Genomic DNA, 22,001 nt, shown 5'->3' on the forward strand with positions numbered 1-22,001 from the left:
CCTAATACTGAGGCTCTGAAATGTGGAGAAACCATCTTTTATATATAGTCTATGCTTTAATCTTACAGAATATTCAAATATTCTCACTACGCAGGCTGCCATACCCTTTTCCAACTCAACTAGGTTACACTACAAGCCTCAGACATGGAGATATTACTCTTCTTATCTAGATCTCCACTAGAAAGTCTGTTAATAATTTTCCTAAAATGTTTATTCCTTTAACATTTCACTGGGACCAAGTATTACAGTCAGATTAATGTGTAATTTATTAGGGCAGTCCAAGGGCATCAGTGCCTGAACAGACTTCCCATGACTGTGATTCAGAAGCAGGTATTCTTATTTATTTATTTCTGTTAACTTGTTAATCCTTTGTGGAAAATTTCCATTGCTCTCATATGATCTTTGTAACTGTAATCCATTCAAATATAATAGCACATTTTAACAAATTAACCTGTCAAACCATTTCCAGCCAGCTAATTTTTAGAGCTAATTAGAGTTATGTTTTCATATTAAGTGCACTTCTGTATGCAGCATAATTAAGACTTTTAACTGTATTTTCACCCTCATTATAAAACCATGTGGTTTTATTCTTAATCTGCTCTATTTGCACTAACTGCATTCATCTTATTGTCATACATTTAAATTTCTTCCCTGACCCAATTTCTCCTGAATCATTAAACTTTCATTTTATCTTTTCCTTCTCTTCCATCTTTAATGCTTTTTTTCTCAATTACATGTTGATTAGGGTTTGAACATTTAAAAAATGGAGTTGTGAAGGCAGCATATCCTGTTAGTGTCTATACGAGCACTTCCAGTAAAATAAATGGCACAGAGGAGTGCTCTGTCATTTGCAGTCAAAAGAGAACCATCTCTCTTTAAACTTTCCATCCAAATGTGGTATTAATGCCCCTCAAAAATATTGATTTTTTTTTTCATGATGTAAAATGGCCTTTGGTTTTACCCCCCGCCCAACCTACAGTAGGTGAGGACGCACAACTCTTAGGGGGAGAGAGAGAATAATGAATAGTGAACATGAGCCTTGTATTTGGATGAGTGCAGATGATGAATGACCAGAGGGAGGAAGTACAGGACCAGAGCAGAAGCACAGCCATTTGTTACTCTGCTGTCACAAATGTATTTTTAATGAATTTGCACCTCTGACTCTTCTGCAGAGCAAGACTGTTCCTTAAGGCCAATGTGACCCCAATATTTCCTCTGAAGTGGTGGCTCTGAATGAACCCACTTTAGCTTCTCCGGTGTAATGTAAATAACCTTGTCCTTCTGTTTGCTCAAACCATCAGTCTGGCTCCTCATTATTATCCGTACCTGTGCCCAGAATAGTTTCTGTGCTGGTAGCAGGTGTGGAGGTTTCACCTTGAATTACTACTTAGTGTGAAGCTCTGTATTACTCAACTATGTTGTTTTTCTTGGCAGATTAAAAGTCCTTTGAAACAACATCATTTACACTCCTTGACGGTCTCACCTAAAGTGATTTAAAATTCAAATTGTAATATACTGCGTGGAAGCCCCTGTAGATCACCCAGCTTTTTCAGTGAAATGTAAATACTTTCATAAGCCAAGTCTTTTCAGTTTTATCATGGGATTTGTTTAACATGCCAGCGTGATTAATTAAGAAAAGATACAAGGGAGAAAGAAGGGCAGGAGAACAAGTAACAGTGTAAAAGTTTTCTACCGCTTTCCTGCAGGGCAAACACCTTAAAGCATGCCGCTGACACTTATCTGTGATGAAGTCCAGAGGCAAACCAAGAGGAATATATTTCATGCAGCACTACAGAAAGCCTTAGTTGGCTGGCATATTGGGGATGAGTATGATGTTGGAAAAAGCTAGCAGGAGATGGAGGTTAAGGCAAGGCCAGTAACATTCACACACCTCTGCCATTACAGCTCTTCTGCTTTTTGCATGTGGATGTTGAAACTGCAGGCAAAAAAAAAAAGCTCCACACACAATCCTGGAATAGACTGCCTCATTTTACGTTACGCCGACGCACGAGATGATACACATGACACACATCAACATGTGACCTCAGCTGACACCAAGAATGACACACACATCATTGCATTTGCTGTGTTTCATCTGTGCTGTCACGCCGGTTCAACGGTCTTCTGGGTAATCGGACCCAGGCAGTCATCCATCATCAGCCTCCACAGGAAATGTTTTATGCAAAGAATAGATACCAGAAAATGCAATTCCACACACTGTAAAAAAACAACCAGACAGAGCGATAATTCACAGTCTCAGTGTACTCATCATTCTAACAGCACAACAACACAAACAGAGCAACAAAAGGCAATCCAGAAACGTCACCTTATTCACTTTTGTTAATGAATCCCATGACAGCTCTTTATGATATTGTTGTATTTGTCCACATTGAATAAGGAGGTCCTGTAAGTCAGGCTCTGACAGGTGTGAGTCCTTGGCCTCCGTGTATATCCACTTAGTGTCAATCCCAGCGCTCACCTTGGAGCTGTTGACAGCTTCCTGCTGCTAAGAAAATGTCATGGTGTGGACAGCCATGAGAGTCACATCCCATCCTGTGCTTGTCATGGCTGAATTAAAGCACGCTGGTGCAATGAGTTGGTGTTTATGAAGGCATCTCATTGCCGCTGGACGCCTCTGTGGGGCCCCTCTGCCTGCCTGTACGGCGGGTCTTGACAGGATTCTCCCTCGAGCATCAGTGGGCGGCTGTTCTTGTCTCTGTCTTTAACACAAGTCTGGTTGTCACTGTGAATGAAAATAAATGACAATGCTCACCGTAAAACCAAACACATAAATCTTTTTGATGCCAGTGACTACATTTAACAGCATATATTACAACATTTTGGGTGAACATAAACAGAAATGCAGATAATTGTTTGATTTTTACTTTTATATGTCATTCTAATAAGAGTGATGAAACAAGGCATAAACATTTAAATGTTTCTTGTGTGTGTGTGTGTGGGGGGGGGGTTAGTTCTACAAATGAACAAAAAAAACACAAACCCCACACAAAAAGTTCCCTCAATCACTCAAACCTTTGCATCAAAGGCAGAAAAAAATCCTCAGAGACTGAAGAATTTTTCCTGAGGTTTGAAGTCCTTAAATTAAAGTACATATAATCTCTTATTCACAAAACAAACAAAATCTTTCATGCTGTGTGGCAGCTCTTTTATTCTAGCTGACAGTTTCTACTTAACATGAGTCTTCAGCTAGAGAAACCCTCTGTTAATCACAGCAAATATCAATACCTTTCTTGACAGTCTTTTGTCATTGTGCTGTCTTCATAGATTTTTAGCATCGTCTCGGTGCGGTCATCGAGGTGCTCTTTGGGCCCTTGAAACCTGCGAGACACATTTTAAGAGATGATTACCAAAAAAAATCACACACAAACACAACATAACTCTAGCCACAGCCTTTCCTAATAAGCCTGTTTGTTTCTTTAAAAAAAAATAGGTCACAAATGTTTTGCATGTAGTGGGGATAAAGATACACGTCTACATTCACTGTGAATAAATGTCAAGGTTTTGCATTAGTATGTGTGTCCAATACTTTATATTTTAGGAGATCGTGCTCTCTGTCTTTATGTAATCACTGAATCATTGCACCCAGACATTTCTTGCATAAATTTGTGGATGAAAGACTTTTATGGACATTGTGTTACTTTCACTCTTTATAATTTACTTACTTTCTGAAAGCTGATTATTTTTGGTGGAGCTTTCGTGTTTGAGTAACGAGGCTGTATCGTGTTGTATTTCAAAATATAAACTTTATAGTTGGGGGCTGTTTTTTGTGGCAGATTGATCCAAACTTTGTTAACTATCAGTGAGAGCTGCCTCTGTGTTGCCAGACATTGTAGTCATCCACTTTCTTAATACAACACCTGGGCTCAAGTCTCTCTTTCACTTTAGCAATGGACAGGATGTAGGGGCTGATCTGTCTAGCGATGGTGGTGAGGTAAGAGTTCTCCTGCTTCAGCTGCATCAGGTCCTGAAGCTGGGCTGCAGTCAGTAAACAAAGTTAATTAGACCTATTAAAAAAAGATTCTTTAAATTTGAATTTTTGTTGTCATTATTGGGGACAAACCTTCATAGATCTCCTGCTCATTCGTGACCCTCTGAAAAGTCTCATCCCACATCTGCAAAGAAAAGGTGCAAAGTAAGCTGATTCTCACAGAGCAAAATGTTGCAGGAACTGCAGTTGGTTCACTCAAGGGATACATTGGCATTTGCAGTTTTCTTTTTTCTTCTGTTTGCATTCCCTGTAGTCTACATTTATGACAAATGGGTGAAAACTAGCTTGTTAATATGTAATATTTAGCTAGAGGTACCAATCAAGCACACATGTTGATAGGTTTTAATCAGAAGTGCCAGAACATACTAAATGTCAGGTATCACTCGGCGCACCTCTTCAAACATGACTCTCATAGTTTCTACTGTGGAGTACTGGGCAGCTATCTGACTGTCAATGTGTAGCGATCTGTCCAGGATCTCCCCCATTTTATCTGTGTTGATGATGGAGTGGTGCTTGGTCAAATCTCTGTGCAGCTCCTGGACCTGGTCCTTCAGATTCTGCATCTCTGTCTGCAGAGACTATAAACACACAGACATGCACATATATAGGGCAACCTGTAAGAACTTTCCTTCAAAATGATGGGTGTACAGATGCCTGTGAAGTGCAGCTGAGCATGAAAAACTTGCTGCTCACTACACAAGTTGAAAATGATCTCCTGGTGGAATTTATGCTGCTGTGTTTCACTGCTTTACTTTGTGGGCTCCTCGTGTACTGTTGCGTATCTCAGTATCTCAGTGCATCCAAATTCAGGTGATTTATAAAGTAAATATAAAACGGTAAAATATTTCATTTATCTTTATAACTAATATACCCTATTTTCTACTGATTACAAAAGCCTACTAAAAACAACAAATCATCTTTTTTATATTTAAGTAGCTGTAAGATGATGGTTCTCTTGTAACCATCATCTTAAGAAAAGAAGCACCTTTAAACCTCTTACTCCTTGGTGTAAGTATAATTAATTGTGCAAACTAAAATATTTTTGGACCTAAGGATTGGGTAATTACCACAAATCCTGAAGGTGAATCCACAATATCACAGGTCACACATATCAGCTCACCCTGTAGGCGTTCTCATAATTGCGGCAGTGCTCGGTGAAGGGTGTTTCCCTGCCCTCGGCCAAAAGAACCTTAGTGCAGATGTTGCGGTGAGAGGTGGGCCTTCGCCCAAACGCCGAGCCCAGGGGCATCTCACTGAGCGACGGGGAGCGACAAGACACAGTGAGAGGGGACTGGAGCCTGAAGAGACAGGACAAAATATATTACCACAATATCTTATATTAAAAACAAAATTCTATTCTTAACAGTCAAATTAGTTAATAAGTCAAAACCTATAATATGTTTACATAATTTATTATAGATTTTGTGTGTTTTGGTGAAATAATTAAATCAAAAACTGTGCCAGAAAGTCAAGAGAGTCTGGAACCTTTACAAAATTTACTACATGCAAATATAGTCCATTTTTGGTTCTATTTCTCTTTCATTCTTATTTTGTGTTATAACTTTATCATGCTACACATTTTTAAAGCATATTCAAAATGTATAAGTTAGACTAATTTATAAAGTCTCCTCTTTGCTTCTTCTTCCTTGGTACTTTGTAAGCCGTGCCGATTGTAACTCAAAGTTTTAAACATGTAACCTCATCAGTCACTTAGATTTATTATTGTAAGGTCTACCTTCCAATATAAAGCACCTTGAGGTGACTGTTGTTGTGATTTGGCGCTGTATAAATAAAACTGAATTGGATTTAGAAAGTATGAAAGTACAGATATGTAAGCTACCAAAATCAAGTATCCACTATATCTCACTAATGTCTTTGGTGACAAACATACATTTTTACATTTTCTTTCCATAAAATACTGCAAAATTTGGACAAAGCAGACCATCTGCTGCTGTTCATATTAAAAACTAACCACAGAAAAAACGACAGACAGCGACAATAAATCCGCAGAGGAACTGTTTAGAAGTTGTCACTATCATGAGTGCGGTCATGAGTAAATCAACATAACTGCTGTCACTCAAAAGAGTAGCGCCTTATTGTCATCACTTCTCTGAAAGTATAAAGGTATGCAAGCACAGCATGTGGTAGCGCAACTAAACCTGCTTTTATCTGGGTCCTGGTAGGACCATAATTTTGGCTTCATGCCTAAAACAGCATAAACAACCAGAAAGGCGTTTTGTGGTGGGTGAGGTGTGAATGGATTACTCTCACGTTCCCATCTCCAAAAATCCAGGCTGTGTCTCAACACAGCTGATTAAAGACTTTGACAGTACTAAAGCAGCAGCATTCTTTGCATGAAAGAACTTACATGTACGACTTCACTGAGCTTCTGTTCTGTGAAATTATGATAAAAGGGATTGGCTGTCCACCAATCCCTGCTTGCATTGCATCCTGCATTAGAAGCATTCAGACACAACAGCACATTCAGCTGAGTAACAGGCTACACCATGTGGGTGTTATTTTGAACTACCATATGGTAAAGAAAAGCTAATTTATTCCTCTGTTTCTGAATTGAGGTACAAAGTGAAGTTCGAAGACTGATCAGTCAAGCACCTTGTGTAACCGCTGCCATCCTACAGTGCCACAGGCTTCAATGGAAATGTACCCACGAGTGCTAAAGCCAGGCTCTGATTCATAAACAAATTTAGTCAAATCTACACAGCAGTGGTGACTTAAAGATAACTCCAAAAGTTAAATAAATATTCTGGGCTTACAATGCAAGTTAAGGTATATGTTATATACTCAAAAAGAAAAGAAATTACCTGCAACCTGGTGGCCTCTTACTCCTGCCTCTTTGTCCAGAGCTGATGCAACAGCAAACTTGTCTGAAACATGTATTTCTCTGTCTGCTCTACACGTTATCCTCTGAACATCCAGCCCCTGTCCTCCCAGTAGTGACGCCAGTTAAAGACTTCGCCCGTGCTAAAACAGTGACATCAACGGTCTGGAACAAAACGGTCGGGCGGCCCCTGCATGCCAACTTACAGATGAATCCGAGAGAGTTCTGTGAAACCGGGATAAAAATAGTGCCAGGCAGCCGACTGACCACCAATCCCTACCTACTTTGCATCTTGCATTGGCAGGGCGTTAACTAAATTGCAAAGGAGAGTTGTCAGTATGTTGGCATTAGTGGGTGGGCTTAAGGACCTGTGAACAGTTGCGAGACACTGATGTGGAAAGAAAATGATCAGGGGAGTTTGTGTATGTGGATAATGACATAAAGCAAAACAAGAGAGGACTGAACTCTTCGTATTTTTATGGGTAGCGGCATGTGTCATTGTAATGTAATTACAATGTATAATTAATTTTATTTCATATTTTACTATTGAGAAGCACTTTGGTGTACCTCTGGTCTATAAATGTGCTATATAAATAAAGTATCGATTGATTGATGTGTCATATTTACTGTTGACTTAATATGATTACAGCTTGAGGAAAAAAAGAGAAAAAAAACACTGTGCAGGAACTGTGAGCACGTGCAACCACTCATGCATCCTTCTCCTGAATGTTATCTGGCCACGGCACAACCAGACCTTTTTAATACAGGACGAAGGACCTCCTGTCCAGCCTCCACACGACAAGGTGAGTTACATAACTATATCAGCGTACAGAGCTTACAGACAGATGAAATAACTGCCATAGTGGCAGTCAGCACGGCGCCTCCTTTTGTCTCACTGCAGTCCATGTGCACTTGCAAAACATTTGGGGATTTTGAGTTTGGATGCTTCACAAGTGTGAAATTTTCTGCCCAGACTTTTGTTTACTTGGAAGAATACAAAAGATGCCGTGGAAATATTCAGTTGGTGAAAGAACAATGTAAAAATAAAACTCACAGGAAGGGATCAGTTAGTGATTACATTTAAAGTGGTTCTAAGCCAAATGATCTTACCGTATTGCAGCACTTGTGGAACCAGTGACAGAAGGAGGGCAGCGTGGTCCTATCTGCAGCAGAGGCTCTAGACAGCGAGCAAACTCACTTCTGTACTCTGTGTTGATCTAATGGAGAGCAGAGATAATGTCACTCAGCCTTATTCGGGTTAAAAAAAAGAAATAAATAGCACAAAGTACAAAGAAATATCAAACAAAGTACTTTAAGATTATACAACTTATTTGAAAATGCATCTGTGGATAATACAATCATAACACCCATGTCTCCATCATAGATTTTTTTTTATATGAGATATATTTGTTAGCATGTATCTGTTGCTTTAAATATTACGATTACAGATATAGAGACACAAATGGCAGAAACACTGCAGATATATTTTCTCGTAGACACACCTCCTGCTGTCTGCTTTGCTGATTGGATTTATGAGATTAAAAATTATGCGAATCTTCACCAAACCAGGAAATGTCTTTTGAGTTCACGAATCTACATACTGAAGCTCTCCAGTTGCCTTAAGATGATTAAATGCCTCACCCAAGAAGTGTTACATATTTCTTTTTGCTTTCCTAGATTATAATCTATCTGTTTAACCAAGTGGCTTTTAATAATAAGTTTTAATAGCTCTTCCTGTATGAGTGATGTTTATTGCTGTCTGCAGCATTTATGTTATGTATTTCCACATATAACACAAAAACATCTTAGCCTTGCTTGCTGGAGTGTACTTACTTAGTCCTTTGCTATGTTTAGTGTGCCGATGTAAAATTCTGGGTAATTTGTTAGCCCATGTTTTGTTCTGATTCATTTATCGTGTGTCCTCTGTGCTTCTGTCGTTTTGCCAGCTATTTCTCTTCCTTATTTAATCTGTTGCATTAAGCTATCAGAGATCCACAGACAAACTGTGTTGTGTCGCTTATTAATAAACAAATGTAGTGCACGTTAAAAGGCCAAAAACTTTATATAAAAGAAAAAGTAGTTCTGACTAAAAAAGAATAACAACTAAAGGCTCCAGTGGATCGCTTTCTCAGTGTAACCTTTTTTATGTCTGAATGAATGCTGTTCCTACTTACTTTGCTGCTCTGCACTGGTTTCAGTCGATGAGGGAGCTTCACAATCCTCTTCAGCCTCTCCATGAGTTGCTGTGTACGCAAGAACATCCAGGTGTGATTCAGTGACCTGTTTAACCTCCCCAAGACACTGTGGACCTCATCTATTTAAAAGCCTATTCAGTGCAGCTAATACTGCAACTTTTCTCTTGCCAAGAAAACTTCCCCAGAAAGAGCAGAGCCCTTTGTGTACGCAGCAGACAGGACAGTCTCCTGTTATTAATCCATGCGTCTTCTTCCATACTCACTCATTCTTTTGTACTCACTCATTTCTTTTACTTTTGTACATCTTATACTGAAGGGCTGTTTTCCTTTATTGCAAAAAATACTAAAATACTTTCAAAATTATGGACATGGATCACAGCTTCTGTTCACCCAGTTTTTGCTATACTTACATAGCCCATATCCAAAAACTCAAACTTGTTAGCCGAGCTGAGGAAGGCTGAACAGGTGACAAGGTGGACCTTTAAGGATGAAAAGTTAAAGATTAGAGTAAAAAAAAAACAGATGCAAGAAGAAGAAATTTGCAAATGTATACAGATCTATATAATACAAATCTACTGAAATAACCTATTAGCTGTTTTGTTTTTTACTGTTGCTTTCATTGGCTGCTTGATTTGTTTTTGAAACATAAACTGTTTTGTTAAGTTAAAAAAAAGAAGGTGTAATGGGATGAAATTCTAACCCAGAATGTTTAAAAAGAGAAACCCAGAGCCTTAACAGTCGAAGAATTTTCCCAGTTCAGATACAGTTAAACACGAGTAGTTCCTTGTTGTAAAAAATAGTGATGTATTGTTTACTTTATAATCTTTATCGTTTGCTATCAGCTGTTTTCACCGTACTGTTTTTATTTCTTTATTACTGTTTTCCTTTAGTTTTGTGATGTAATTTTCCATAAACAGATTCTATTTGGTTGGCTTTCACAATGTGTGACACGACGTCAGCTTTTACAGCTTTTACCTGAGTTTTTGCACCACAAATTGGAGTGCTGCTGTATTTAGCATTTTAACCACTAAATGTATTATGAAGATGAAATAATAAATAATCATCATCACAACCTTTCTGAATTAATGATTTTAAACATTGTATTACACTATAAAAGTTTACATTACATTTATGTCAATATTTTTGTGCAGATACAGCCTTGATAGTATTAAACTGTATTTATAAAGGAAGGTTTTTGTTGTTGTTTTCTTTACAAGGTTTCTTGTATTTAATTTGTTAGATTGTATCCAGTGCCTTTAAAATGTGACAAGTGTTAATATGTGACCAGGTGGGAGTGATACTCGTCACACAATTGCCACAGCCCAGTGCATGATGGGATTGACACTGAATGGGCATCTTGTGTATCCACTCAGAAACCTGCAACTTTGATAAAATCTCAGCATTTGATTCATTTGTAACCACAGCTCAACACTGGCTAATTGAATATGTCTCAGTTAAATCAAAACAGATCATAATAAGTTGATTTATTATTAGAATTATATGCAGACAGATTTTTATACTTTATTCACTGCATTATTGCAGTACAATCAGGTAATTCAAGTACTTTTTGCTCATATTTTGCGTTTTTACTCATTCTTTTACTAGTTCTCTTAATTGCGTATTTTTATGTTGTTCTGTGTGTACTCTTAATTTATTAAGGATCCGAGTATTTTCTTTCAAGGTCTGATAGTTGTGGAGAAACAGAAACATTTGTCTACTTTACAGCACTTAACCTGGAGGGTAGGTAGGAGTGCAGTAAGGTGTGACAGTTGCTCCTTCAGTGCTTTCTCCTTCTCTTCATGTTGGCTGCAAACACACAAATGCACAAATATGTAAGACTACACCTTCACATTCACGCTTGCCACAATACACAGAGGAATCAGCTCAGGAGATGCAACCGCAAACAACATACTCCATATTTCCAGGAGCTAATCTATCTGTCTTCTCTTGTAACAAACACACAAGCACAGATGCCGGCTCAGATACACAAAGCCTGACATAAATAGCCTTTAACGCCCTTCCGGGAAGGCAGCCGCTGGCTGGCTTCCAGGCAAGAGGGAGACAGAAAGAGATGGAGAACACCGGCCACAAAAAATCTCATTAAAGATCCCCACAGAGTGCAACTTCATACACTCACCCACTCAAATACATAAAATTGTTCCCATTCAATCATGCACACGTACACATGGAGTGCTTGGAGAGGCGAGCAAAAGTGCTTGCAATGTTTTCCAGACAAAATAAAAACCTGGATAAACACAAATTTAAGTTTGCGAGTTTATCATCAGTTGGTGATAAGCCATTAGTCTTTCATAAATTTTACCTGACGTGCAGTTAATTGAACCAACGTACTAATTAGCTGCAACAGTGGCATTTAATCAAAGTTTACTGATTCTAATATAAATCTATTTGTAATTATTTTCGTGGCATAGAGTCAATGTTAAATAGTTTGAGAAACAAAAGTTCTGCACAAGCAAGCAGCTAAAAAGTAAATAGCAAAGTGGGAAAGAAAAGATAATATTCTCAAGACAGTGTATTATATATTTTCACTTGACCCATCAGTCGTCGTAAATATGTTCTGTTTTAATGCAAAATGTAGAAAATCTACAGACAGCTTCTAGGCTTTCCCGGAGCAGTTGCTTTTGTTGATATTATAGACTTCAGTAAGTCTGTGATTTACATATCATTTATTTGTTTTCCAACACTTTTCAGTTAGCCTTATTTTCATTGAATGGATGCAGACACACATATAATCTTACTGAAGTGGTTTAAATTCAGCTCCATGCTTTGATGAAAATCCAAGAAAAGGTGTTCGGTGCGGACAGAGATTATTCCAGAGCAAACAGGGCACTGCTATTTATCACCCTGTGCACAATGCAGCATGATACAATGGAAAAGGGTACCAAGTCATACAGTGACAGTGGATAATGGCATTCAGCCTCGTAAATATTATGACACAAACTGTGTGGAACAATGTAAGAAAGCTAACTCTTTATAAATGTGGTTTTTACCTTTGAGCTGCTTTTAACAGGATCTTCTTCCTCTCTTCTAGTTTTTCCTGTCAGATCAGAAAAGAGAAAACAGACTCTTTTATCCACCGTAAAATAGCCTTGAGGTCTCTAACATTAATTTTCAACATGTAAAATCCACAGTGTGCTTTCTGTTCTGTTTGATTGTGCATTTTGCAAATAAAATTCACTCTTCTCTCACAATTAGGTTAACAGAGACATCCAGTGGCCAAGCAGTGCTAATGGTGCCAGAATGTGCCATGTGTTATTTCTGTGAAGAAGATGATTAAGGCAGATGGTTAAATCTAAGCAAACTATCTGACAGCCATTCAGTTAGTCCAGATTAGTCCACTTCTCTGCAACTAATTTAATCTAAGCAGACCTGACACATTAAATCCTGGTAACCCAATGGATCATGTGAACATAATAAAAAACATTTGGTGTTAGAGATGATCTCTGCATTCACTTTAAACCCAAAAATATTTCTATAGACAGAAGTTTAGAGACAGTTGGATCTTTTTCCAGTAAACAATTTTAAGATTCAAAGAAGAGAACAGGGCAATAACCCTTTTTCTAAAGCTAAGGGATCATTTTAACATCTTTACACCTCACCACACCTGTCATCACAGCGCCTGTTGTGGTTACAGTGTTTAAACATTCTGATGCATCATCATCAGAGCTAGACTCAAACACTGTCAACACATTCAAACAAATATTTGTGTACGCAGTTTTCTTTTCCTACAGTTGGCTGGGGAGGATAAACAACAGCACCCGAATAAAATTGGATCAATATGTGACCTGCAAACTGTTGAACAGACTGCAGATTGCGTTCTCTTCTTCCTCCACGTTCAGACACACTTCTCCTAGCATAGCTCTCAGCAGAAGGATCGCCTCTCCAGTTGAAGTTTGCAGTTCCTTTACCACCTACAGAGGGAAAAGAGCGCTTGGTGACAATCGTGAGCTTTTTAACAACTTAATGAATGGGAATCATCTTTTATTTCAGGGAATGCAAGATCGTTCAATCGATTGTAGCACTTGATTGTACAGATATACTTAATAAAGTCCTTGAGATTTGGACTGGTTTAGTGTAGCTGTTTTTTTTATTGCCCAGTTCCAGGTAACACACAAAACACAACAACCGCCCTTATTTCTGAAATATGTCCCCAAGCACCTTCAAGCCAGAGGACATGGTTTCTCAGCCAGGCTGGGGATCGGACCTGAGGCAAGAGGAGTTTGGAGTTAAAGTATCTTCAGGTTTTGTTAATATGTGAAGGAAGAATAGAGCAGCAGACTGATAAGACCTCTACTCACAGTAGAGCCTGTGCACCTCCTGATCCAATGGTAGTTTTGATATCTGACTAGGATCTTATGAACCAGAACATAAGAGATGATGTCTCTCAGATGCCTTGATGAAAACATCTCTTTACAGTCTTAGTTATGATGGTGGAGGCGTGTTACAGGGAAGATAGAGGTCTGAGGAACTATGCTTGAAGTGCTTGTCCTGTAATCTGGACCAGGATAAGTGGCAAAAAATGGATGGACATACTGGAAATACTTTATTACTTGAAAATGTCACATATATGACTGGACAGTTCTATAGACTTTGGGCATGCAAGCTTTTCTTGGTAAGCCCAAAAAATGGGCAGTCAAATAGAAGCACAAATTAAAATGTTATTTTAACGAGCTAAACAAATTTTGGGAACACCTGCACCGCATCTCACATTATTATCAACACTTCATAGTACCTGAATTATTCATAATGCTTTTTTTTTTTTTTTGCCTTGAGTGTCATGAATATGTAGATGAACAAACAGGACTCTCTCACCAGCACAGCTTGGTCCAACATCTCACACCCCTGCATGTAAGCAGTTTCAATATCAATGCAGTGACTCCGACTCTCCCTGGGGAAAAACAAAAACACACCTGAATTAGCATGGAGAAGAGAAGAGAAGAGAAGAGAAGAGAAGAGAAGAGAAGAGAAGAGAAGAGAAGAGAAGAGAAGAGAAGAGAAGAGAAGAGAAGAGAAGAGAAGAGAAGAGAAGAGAAGTTCTGACAATCATAAATTTTATGCAGCGGGTTCACTCACACTTGCATGTCCCTGAAGCATTTGATGCAAAGCATAGACTTATTCTCTGTAGAGAATAGGATGTAAGGTTCCTCGTGGAGAGCTGTGGAGACACAGACGCCTTTTAACTTCAGCTCACAGGAGTGCCAGAGTTAAAGTACTGCTATTCTGTTATTCTAGTGGGCCGTATGTAACAAGTAAGGTTCATAATACAGACACAGGTTGCTGATTAAATTTAAAGACCACACTCATACTGACTGGGGTGTTAACACCACTCATTTTTATGCTGCGTTTAAAAATTACCCACCACTGCGTGTGAGAGTATGATTAACATGTAGCCAGGAAAATTCAGCCACAGCGCTGGAATAACTACAGTTCTTATGAACATGTTTCTACACAGGTGTAATTGAGCCTCGTAGGTGAGTAATTCTTCTGGAGTAAATTACAGGTGGCACTCACAGCATTTCCTGTGTTTGGCTTTGGTGCGTTTGGCCAAGGACACAATCTCATGGTGGGAAAACATTCTGGCCTTGTGTGTCAGCTCCCTGCAGGTGGCGCACAATGGCTGGCTGCAAGTGTTACAGTAGTACATCACCCCTGTGTCCTGTATAAATAAGAATATTTAAGAATGTTTTAAAAGATTTATGAATATGTTTTATATTAAAATTTTCACTGTTGTACTCAGTGGTCATTTAGACTTTAATTTAGAGAACATATATTATAGGAAGAATGTGAGCAGCATTAAAATTGCATATGAAACATCAAAAAATTAAAACTGAAAAGCTGAAGTGAAAAATTTTGAAGTTCTACAAACACTCCTGCAGAAATTAAGAATTCAGCCCCTTTAAAAGCTGCATCCCTGTTAGCCTTTGGTTTCTCCTATGCACTTATAAAGCCCAAGTAATAGGTTGCCTGTTTCCTAATATGTGGCTATGAAATAAGCATGCCATTAAAAGGGACTGTTTTGGATCCTGGTAAAGCTGGCTGTGTTAAGCATGTGAACCGTATGTTTTAAGGCTATTTACTCCTGGGTTCAAGTGAGCTTTGAGGCCATTTACTGCATGCCTTTCTCCTGGCTTTCCTGTCATAATAAAGACTAAAGAATTGGAAGCCTTTAAGAGAATGCAGGTAATTTTCTGGTTATCCATGGGCTCATTTAACATGAATTAATGTTGGTCTGTTAGATCAGTACCTTTTTGTTGCTTTCCTGGTCACAATTGGCACACTGCACCGCCTCCTCAGCATCTGCATTGTTGTCAACAAGAAACTTCAGAAGACGGTCCTCTGGTGGGAGGCTATTATTCCCTTTTACTATAGATGGGTATCTGTGGCAAAGACAAACAGCTTAAAAAAAATATGTTAAGAGGAATCATGAAAGTTATCTACAAACAGTATTTTGTGAATTTTCAAGTTCACTCCTGCTGGGAATCACTAAAACAATAACGACACAGTAATATGCAGCTCATCCACTCATAACATATAGGGCATTCTAAAAAAAAAATGCAATAAAAAAGGGCCTGACTGTCAGTCTATATCAGAGAATAATTTGCTTTTCTAAACTACACCAGACAGATTCATCAGTTTGCAAATCGTGACAGTGTTTTTACAGGAGGCTGTGATTCAACACATAGTAATTTAAAATCTGTATAACATGCAAAAGATCCATTCCATTTTGCACAAAATCTGCTAAATCAAAAATGTGGAGCTACCAACTGTGGTGACCCCTTGTGAATAATGGAGCATCTAAAAGTAGCTTTTAATGTGATGCAGCAGAGAGTAAACACACCCCTGTCACAGTGTTTTCTAAAACACTGGGGGGGGGGGGGGGGGGGGAAGGGGCGTTAGTGCTTTTTTCAAAGGCCTAACATTTTCTCATATCTTATATCTCATATCTATCTTTCTTCATAGATAGATAGATAGATAGATAGATAGATAGATAGATAGATAGATAGATAGATAGATATTTCCAGTGATCTGCAAAAATATAACAAAATCACACATAATATAAGACCGAAATATTTTTTTAAAAAAGAAAGAAAGAAAATTGCAAAACGAGCTTGTCTCCATGAAGAAGAATAAAAACCTTTCAAATATTTTGGTGCAGTATTGCAGCAAGCCTGAGGGGGCAGCACTGGAGACCTAAACACTGCCGCTGTCACCGGCGAAGAAGAGAAAGCGGAAGACTGTCAAATAAACGTGCGCTGTAGCGGAGGTTTGGTGGTGTGTTATCTGGAAATTTCTAGCAAGAGCTATCTCTGTAGGGAAAACGACAGCGTGTGTAACCTTTTCGACAAAGCGACGTTATAGTCAGCGTTAAACATGTCTGTTATTTCAGAGGAACATGTTCGAGGTGGCAGCGTTTTCAAGGATATTAGCGCAGACGACGACGACTGGCAGCCCACTGAGATTGAGAGCCTGTGTATGAACTGCTACAAGAACGGTACAACACGTTTGCTTCTGACCAAAATCCCTTTCTTTAAAGAAATAATTCTGAGCTCCTTCAGCTGCGCCAACTGTGGCTGGACAAACACTGAAATCCAGTCTGCGGGTCGGATTCAAGAGCAAGGCGTGTGTTACACGCTTAAAGTCAAAACAAAAGAGGACCTAAACCGGGAGGTTGTAAAAGCAGACAGCGCGACCACAAGGATCCCCGAGCTGGATTTTGAAATCCCTGCCTTCACTCAGAAGGGCTCTCTGTCTACCATTGAGGGTCTTTTAGACAGAGCAGTCGCAGGATTGGAGCAAGACCAGGTTGTGAGGCGAGCCACACATCCTGAGGTGGCTGTGAAGATAGAAGAATTCATCCAGAAGCTCAGGAAGCTAAAAGAGGTTGAAAATGAGTTCACTCTGGTGATTGAGGATCCATCTGGGAACAGTTTTGTGGAAAATCCTGTAGCACCGCAAAAAGATGAGGCTCTCACAGTAGCCTTCTTCAAGCGGACAGTCCAGCAGGATATACAGCTGGGAATAAAGGCAGATGATGACCTGGATGAGGAACCAGCTGGCAACGACCTGGAGACGATGAGAAATGAAGTTCTGACATTCAACACTAACTGTCCCGAGTGCAACGCACCAGCCTCAACCAACATGAAACTGGTCCAGATCCCCCACTTCAAGGAGGTAATCATCATGGCCACTAACTGTGACAGCTGTGGCCATCGGACCAATGAGGTGAAATCAGGTGGAGCGACAGAGGCGCTTGGCACCAAGATCACCCTGCACATCACCGATCCTTCAGACATGACCCGAGATTTGCTGAAGTCAGAGACGTGCGCCGTCATCATTCCAGAGCTGGAATTCGAGCTGGGAATGGCAGCCCTGGGTGGGAAGTTCACAACTCTTGAGGGCCTGCTGAAAGACATCAAAGACCTGACTGTCTCCAAAAACCCCTTCATCTGTGGGGACAGCAGCACTGCAGATCGGATACAGAAGCTGCGTGAGTTTGGAGAGAAAATAGACAAGATCATTGTAGGAGAACTCGATGTCCATGTCATCCTTGATGACCCTGCAGGGAACAGCTATTTACAGAATGTCTACGCTCCGGAGCCAGATCCCGAGATGACTGTTGAGAAGTACGCCCGCTCGTTTCAACAGAATGAAGAGCTGGGACTGAATGACATGAAGACTGAGAATTATGAAGAGAAAAATAATGTGCCAGCAGTACCTGGAGGGACTGAATGAGTTTATCTGTGCTAATTAATGTCCAAAAGAAATCCCAGTATAATTAAGTTGCTCCATATTTTCGGCCACTTTGACTCATTTTAAGTTAAACACTGGGTGAATACTCCCTTTCATTGGTATGTTGATCAATGAGAAGAATTCCAAGTTTTCTAAATGTACTTTAAAAATAAAAGGCATATAATAAGTTGTATAATAACACATTAAAATGCTGTTGTTAATCGTACATCCTTGATGACTTAGTGCATTCTTGTGAAATCCCTGAAGATGGCACTGCATTTACTCAGATTAAAGTGATGTTTTCCTTTTAGTGGGCCACTTTCTGTGTGACAAATGTATTTATTTTGACACCTGTAAGTGTGCCAAATACTGGTATTTAATTGGCAGTTTGGCTCTGCTCTTTGATTTGGCAGATTTGACTCTGAAAGCTGAATTTTACTTTTTGTCATTGCCTTGAGTCTGAAATACAAATTCTCACTTCACTCATTTTTTGGTAGTGTTCTCAATTTATTGTACCTTGAACACAACATTTTAAACTTATTTGTTTAGAGATTATCAATATTTATTTTTTTACAGCGTAAAATATCCTATTAGCCCAGTATTAACTGACATGGAAGAAACTGCAGCAAATTTCTAATTTCAAAGGTTGAATTGGAGTGTTTATGTTTGATTAAGAAATCAATTTGAACTGAAGAGCGATTAGTTGTCTATAAACCAATTAAATTACCTTACATCTAATTAATACTGAATAAAATCACTACCTTGGTAAGAAAGTGTCTTATTTTCATACACCTTTTTAAGCCTAGTTGTAGACCTCAAAACTTGTTTCACTGATTTTTTTTTTTTAATTGTTTAAATAAAGTGTTTTTAGAACCCTCTAAACCAGTTTCCTACACGTGATTCAACCCAGTCCCGTTTTTAAAGAAATAAATACAGGACTGGGTTGAATCACGTGTAGGAAACTGGGTTAGAGGGTTATAAAAACACTGTACATGCAGATTGAAACCCAAGTGCTGTACGACCACATGTAACCAGTTTTTGTTATATTACCACATCTGCACAGGCCCGTTTGACTTAAATATTGTTCTTCTTGCCTCCACTATGAACATTTTATCTAGTTTTCATAGCAACCGGGATCCATTGTGTTCTACTAATAGAGTTGTGAGTTCCTAGATTATGTGGTTCTTGAGTGAGCAGCTGTTAGCTGATGGAAATAGCTGCCAGACAGTGGGCCCCTGTATCCTGAGCTCAGACAGCAGAGCAGAGTGGCTTTGTGCCCACTGTGTTATTAGTGTAAAAAAACAGATCCAATATGTAAAAACATATGTGTTGGTATTACTTTGACTTTTACTGTTGACTATATAATCTGATGCACCTCATGACAGTTAAACTAGCTCTGAGGAAGTTAGATGCGGGGTTCCACAGTCATTAATTTTTCAAGAGAATTGTATTTTAAGAAATTCACCTACCTCATTGGCAGTGTAATATGGGTATGTGTAAAGAATCAATATAAATTCAGATATAAACCCAGAGGAATTTGATATACAATGTTTTGGTTTTTTAAAGCAGTTCCGGGTTTGAAACTACAAGAAAGTGGAAAGCATCTCAGAATAATTAAAATACTCTCAAATTCATCACCACTATATCTGATTCAGATAAGACAAAGTCGTATGCGTTCTGACACAGTAGAATAAGACTGATACTGTGCATCAGAGGACCTTTTCTATGGACCCATGCTTTGATGAGGGAAAGTTAACACTGCAGATCTGAAGGTGACTGTGAACCACGGGTCATTCCTTAATAAGATATTAAATGGACTGCTATCATGTGACTTCTTTTGATTGTCCTAAGCTGTTAGCACTGCTGCCAAATACCAGTATGCTTTGTTTGCTTTGTGACATGGCTTCATGGAAGTTGCAGCCCCTTTGCGTATTGGGGCCAAGGGCTAAATAAGAGACTGGGTTGACCCTGCAGCTGCTCCAGCCACTCAGTTCTGCCCTACCCACACCGGGCCAGCAGTGGGTCATAGCAGCGCCCTAAAAAACAAAACAGTGAGACTTGATGTTCTTCTTCAGTCTCCTGCACAATTTACATGGAACCAATCCTGTTGAGCAGCGCTGCCCAAGATGTGTTTTCAAGAAGTAAAGTTATATTTTATTATAAGAATCCAGCTTTTATCATATTTTGACAGTTTTACTCAACTTTCTAATACAAAATATAAGTAATGTTGCTGTAAATTGTGTAAGGTTGTAATTCAAAATGACAGTGTCTTAAGCCACCAAAACCACAAGTCATTCACTTTGGTGTGCTTAGGCTCAGGTCTCCTAAGCACATACTAAAACAGCATGTTTGACTTATACTTTCATAGTCTAATTTGACCATGACGAACTTAAAAGTGCCCTCTCTTACCCACAGAGGGGGCAGCTGAGGCGATTGTCAATAGTCCGACTTCTCAAGCAGCGGGCACAAAAGATGTGGTAGCAGTCCAATAAACATGGGGACTGGTACTGCTCATGGCACAGGTGACACATCAAGGGGTGAACATTAGCACAATCCACTTTACACAGACTGCCCAAGTTGTTGAAGATTCCTCCTGCCATCTGGGAACAGAGTACACGAATAACAACAATCCTTTAGTTTGTTCTTGGAACAGCCTTTTTTTAAGACTACAAAATCACATTACTTTAAAAAGCTTTCGATAGTGCTGTGATACTGAATTACACCCCAGAGACCAGGCCAAGAGTGATAATGAAACACTTTGATCATGAATAATTAAACAAGGACAACATTTATTGCTTACCTTGTCAGACAAGTAATACCAGCCTGTAAATTCGGTGACTATGCACAATCCACAGATCATAAATATATAACATAAAAATAGGATGTCATCACTAACATTATATCCACTATCAAACTAAACTTACTGTAAATGTAGTAGGCCGGTCTGTGGAAAGCACAGAGTGGCTCTGTCTTACCTTTTAGTGGTGCTATCAGCTACCCACAGCAGGAATGACAGCAATGCAGAAACTCTTCAATAGTAGGGCGATGGGCTCTGTCTGCCAGGCAGCTGACAGCACACACACACCTCATGCCAGCCCCCACGTGTTGCCAAAGTGCAAAAGGGAAATTTAATATTGCCATCCCACACAGACTGTAACAACAGTTGTCCTATTTCTAATGTCCTCCTGCTCAATCCCACGTGTTCATCTGGAATATGTACATATATTTATACAACCTACTCATTCACATGTAATCTGTAGACTCAAGTAAAGTGCATTATTCCAAGGCCACATGTTTATATGTGTAGGTAGGTAGGTAGGTAGGTAGGTAGGTAGGTAGGTAGGTAGGTAGGTAGGTAGGTAGATAGATAGATAGATAGATAGATAGATAGATAGATAGATAGATAGATAGATAGATAGATAGATAGATATTGGAAGAATGGGCCAAAAACAGACCTGAGCAATGCTTGCAACTAGTTTCTCCATACAGGTAGTAGGTATTAAATACATTTCAGTAAGCATGTTCAGTACTTTTCCCTGTGTCATTTCTCATTATTACACATGACTTAATTTATAGACATCTATGTTTTGATTTTTTTGATTTTTTTTTTGCATGTGTGGATTGGATGGATTGTTACTGACATCTGGCAAGAATTTCATCCCAATAGCACCTTTAGAAATATGTGTGGCATGTTCAATACTTACTTTACCCACTGTATATAGTCTAAAAATAACTGTTTAGACATGAGAATAGTGCACATTGGGGCTAATCTTATTTTTTACATCCTCCAAAACTGTTATATATATATATATATATATATATATATATATATATATATATATATATATATATATATATATATATATATATATATATATGTTGTGTTTTTAAATAATGTTTGCATGTGTAGGTATGTTTATGTATATGTATACACATATACATCAGTCTGTTTATCTGTGCTTTTAATTTTACACAGCATCTGAGGGAGTATAGCTATAATTTCATTATCCTTCCATAATGACAGTGAAATACTAGGAAAAACTGTAATATATTGTAATGCCATCTAACAAAATTACTTTTTTCCTCAAGTGGACCACATTCTGTGTAACAAATTTATCTATTTTGACACCTAGAAGCATGTCATCATCCAAATACTGTTATCTTAACTGAGTTTGGCTCTGCTCTTTGATTTGGCAGCCAAATCAAATGA

At 38.8% G+C, this 22,001-nt stretch overlaps 2 protein-coding genes across 2 annotated transcripts; one reads left to right on the forward strand and one right to left on the reverse strand.

The window, feature by feature from the left end:
* Positions 1 to 1,027: 1,027 nt before the first annotated feature.
* Positions 1,028 to 20,905, reverse strand: rnf207a (ring finger protein 207a). Its single transcript, XM_085407235.1, is given in 19 exon segments — positions 1,028 to 2,685; positions 2,687 to 2,743; positions 3,247 to 3,339; positions 3,879 to 3,996; positions 4,082 to 4,133; positions 4,402 to 4,587; positions 5,130 to 5,307; positions 7,959 to 8,065; positions 9,023 to 9,091; positions 9,454 to 9,522; positions 10,777 to 10,849; positions 12,052 to 12,098; positions 12,847 to 12,972; positions 13,874 to 13,949; positions 14,135 to 14,216; positions 14,573 to 14,717; positions 15,306 to 15,438; positions 20,201 to 20,391; positions 20,767 to 20,905. Coding segments are annotated over 18 exon segments (1,884 nt in total). The 5' UTR covers positions 20,767 to 20,905; the 3' UTR covers positions 1,028 to 2,603.
* On the forward strand, positions 16,279 to 18,017 carry zpr1 (ZPR1 zinc finger). The gene has a single exon (XM_085407236.1). It carries the CDS (start codon positions 16,433 to 16,435, stop codon positions 17,792 to 17,794), a length of 1,362 nt encoding a protein of 453 aa, XP_085263362.1. The 5' UTR covers positions 16,279 to 16,432; the 3' UTR covers positions 17,795 to 18,017.
* Positions 20,906 to 22,001: the final 1,096 nt, after the last annotated feature.

This window comes from Rhamphochromis longiceps, linkage group LG5 (genome assembly GCF_057381845.1).
Source record: "Rhamphochromis longiceps isolate RC_006_pf linkage group LG5, R_longiceps_female_GT1.1, whole genome shotgun sequence".
NCBI classification, from domain to species: Eukaryota; Metazoa; Chordata; class Actinopteri; order Cichliformes; family Cichlidae; genus Rhamphochromis; species Rhamphochromis longiceps.

Excerpts from the sequence above, each read along its gene's own strand:
- zpr1 (XM_085407236.1), top strand. The coding sequence starts at position 16,433 with ATGTCTGTTATTTCAGAGGAACATGTTCGAGGTGGCAGCGTTTTCAAG.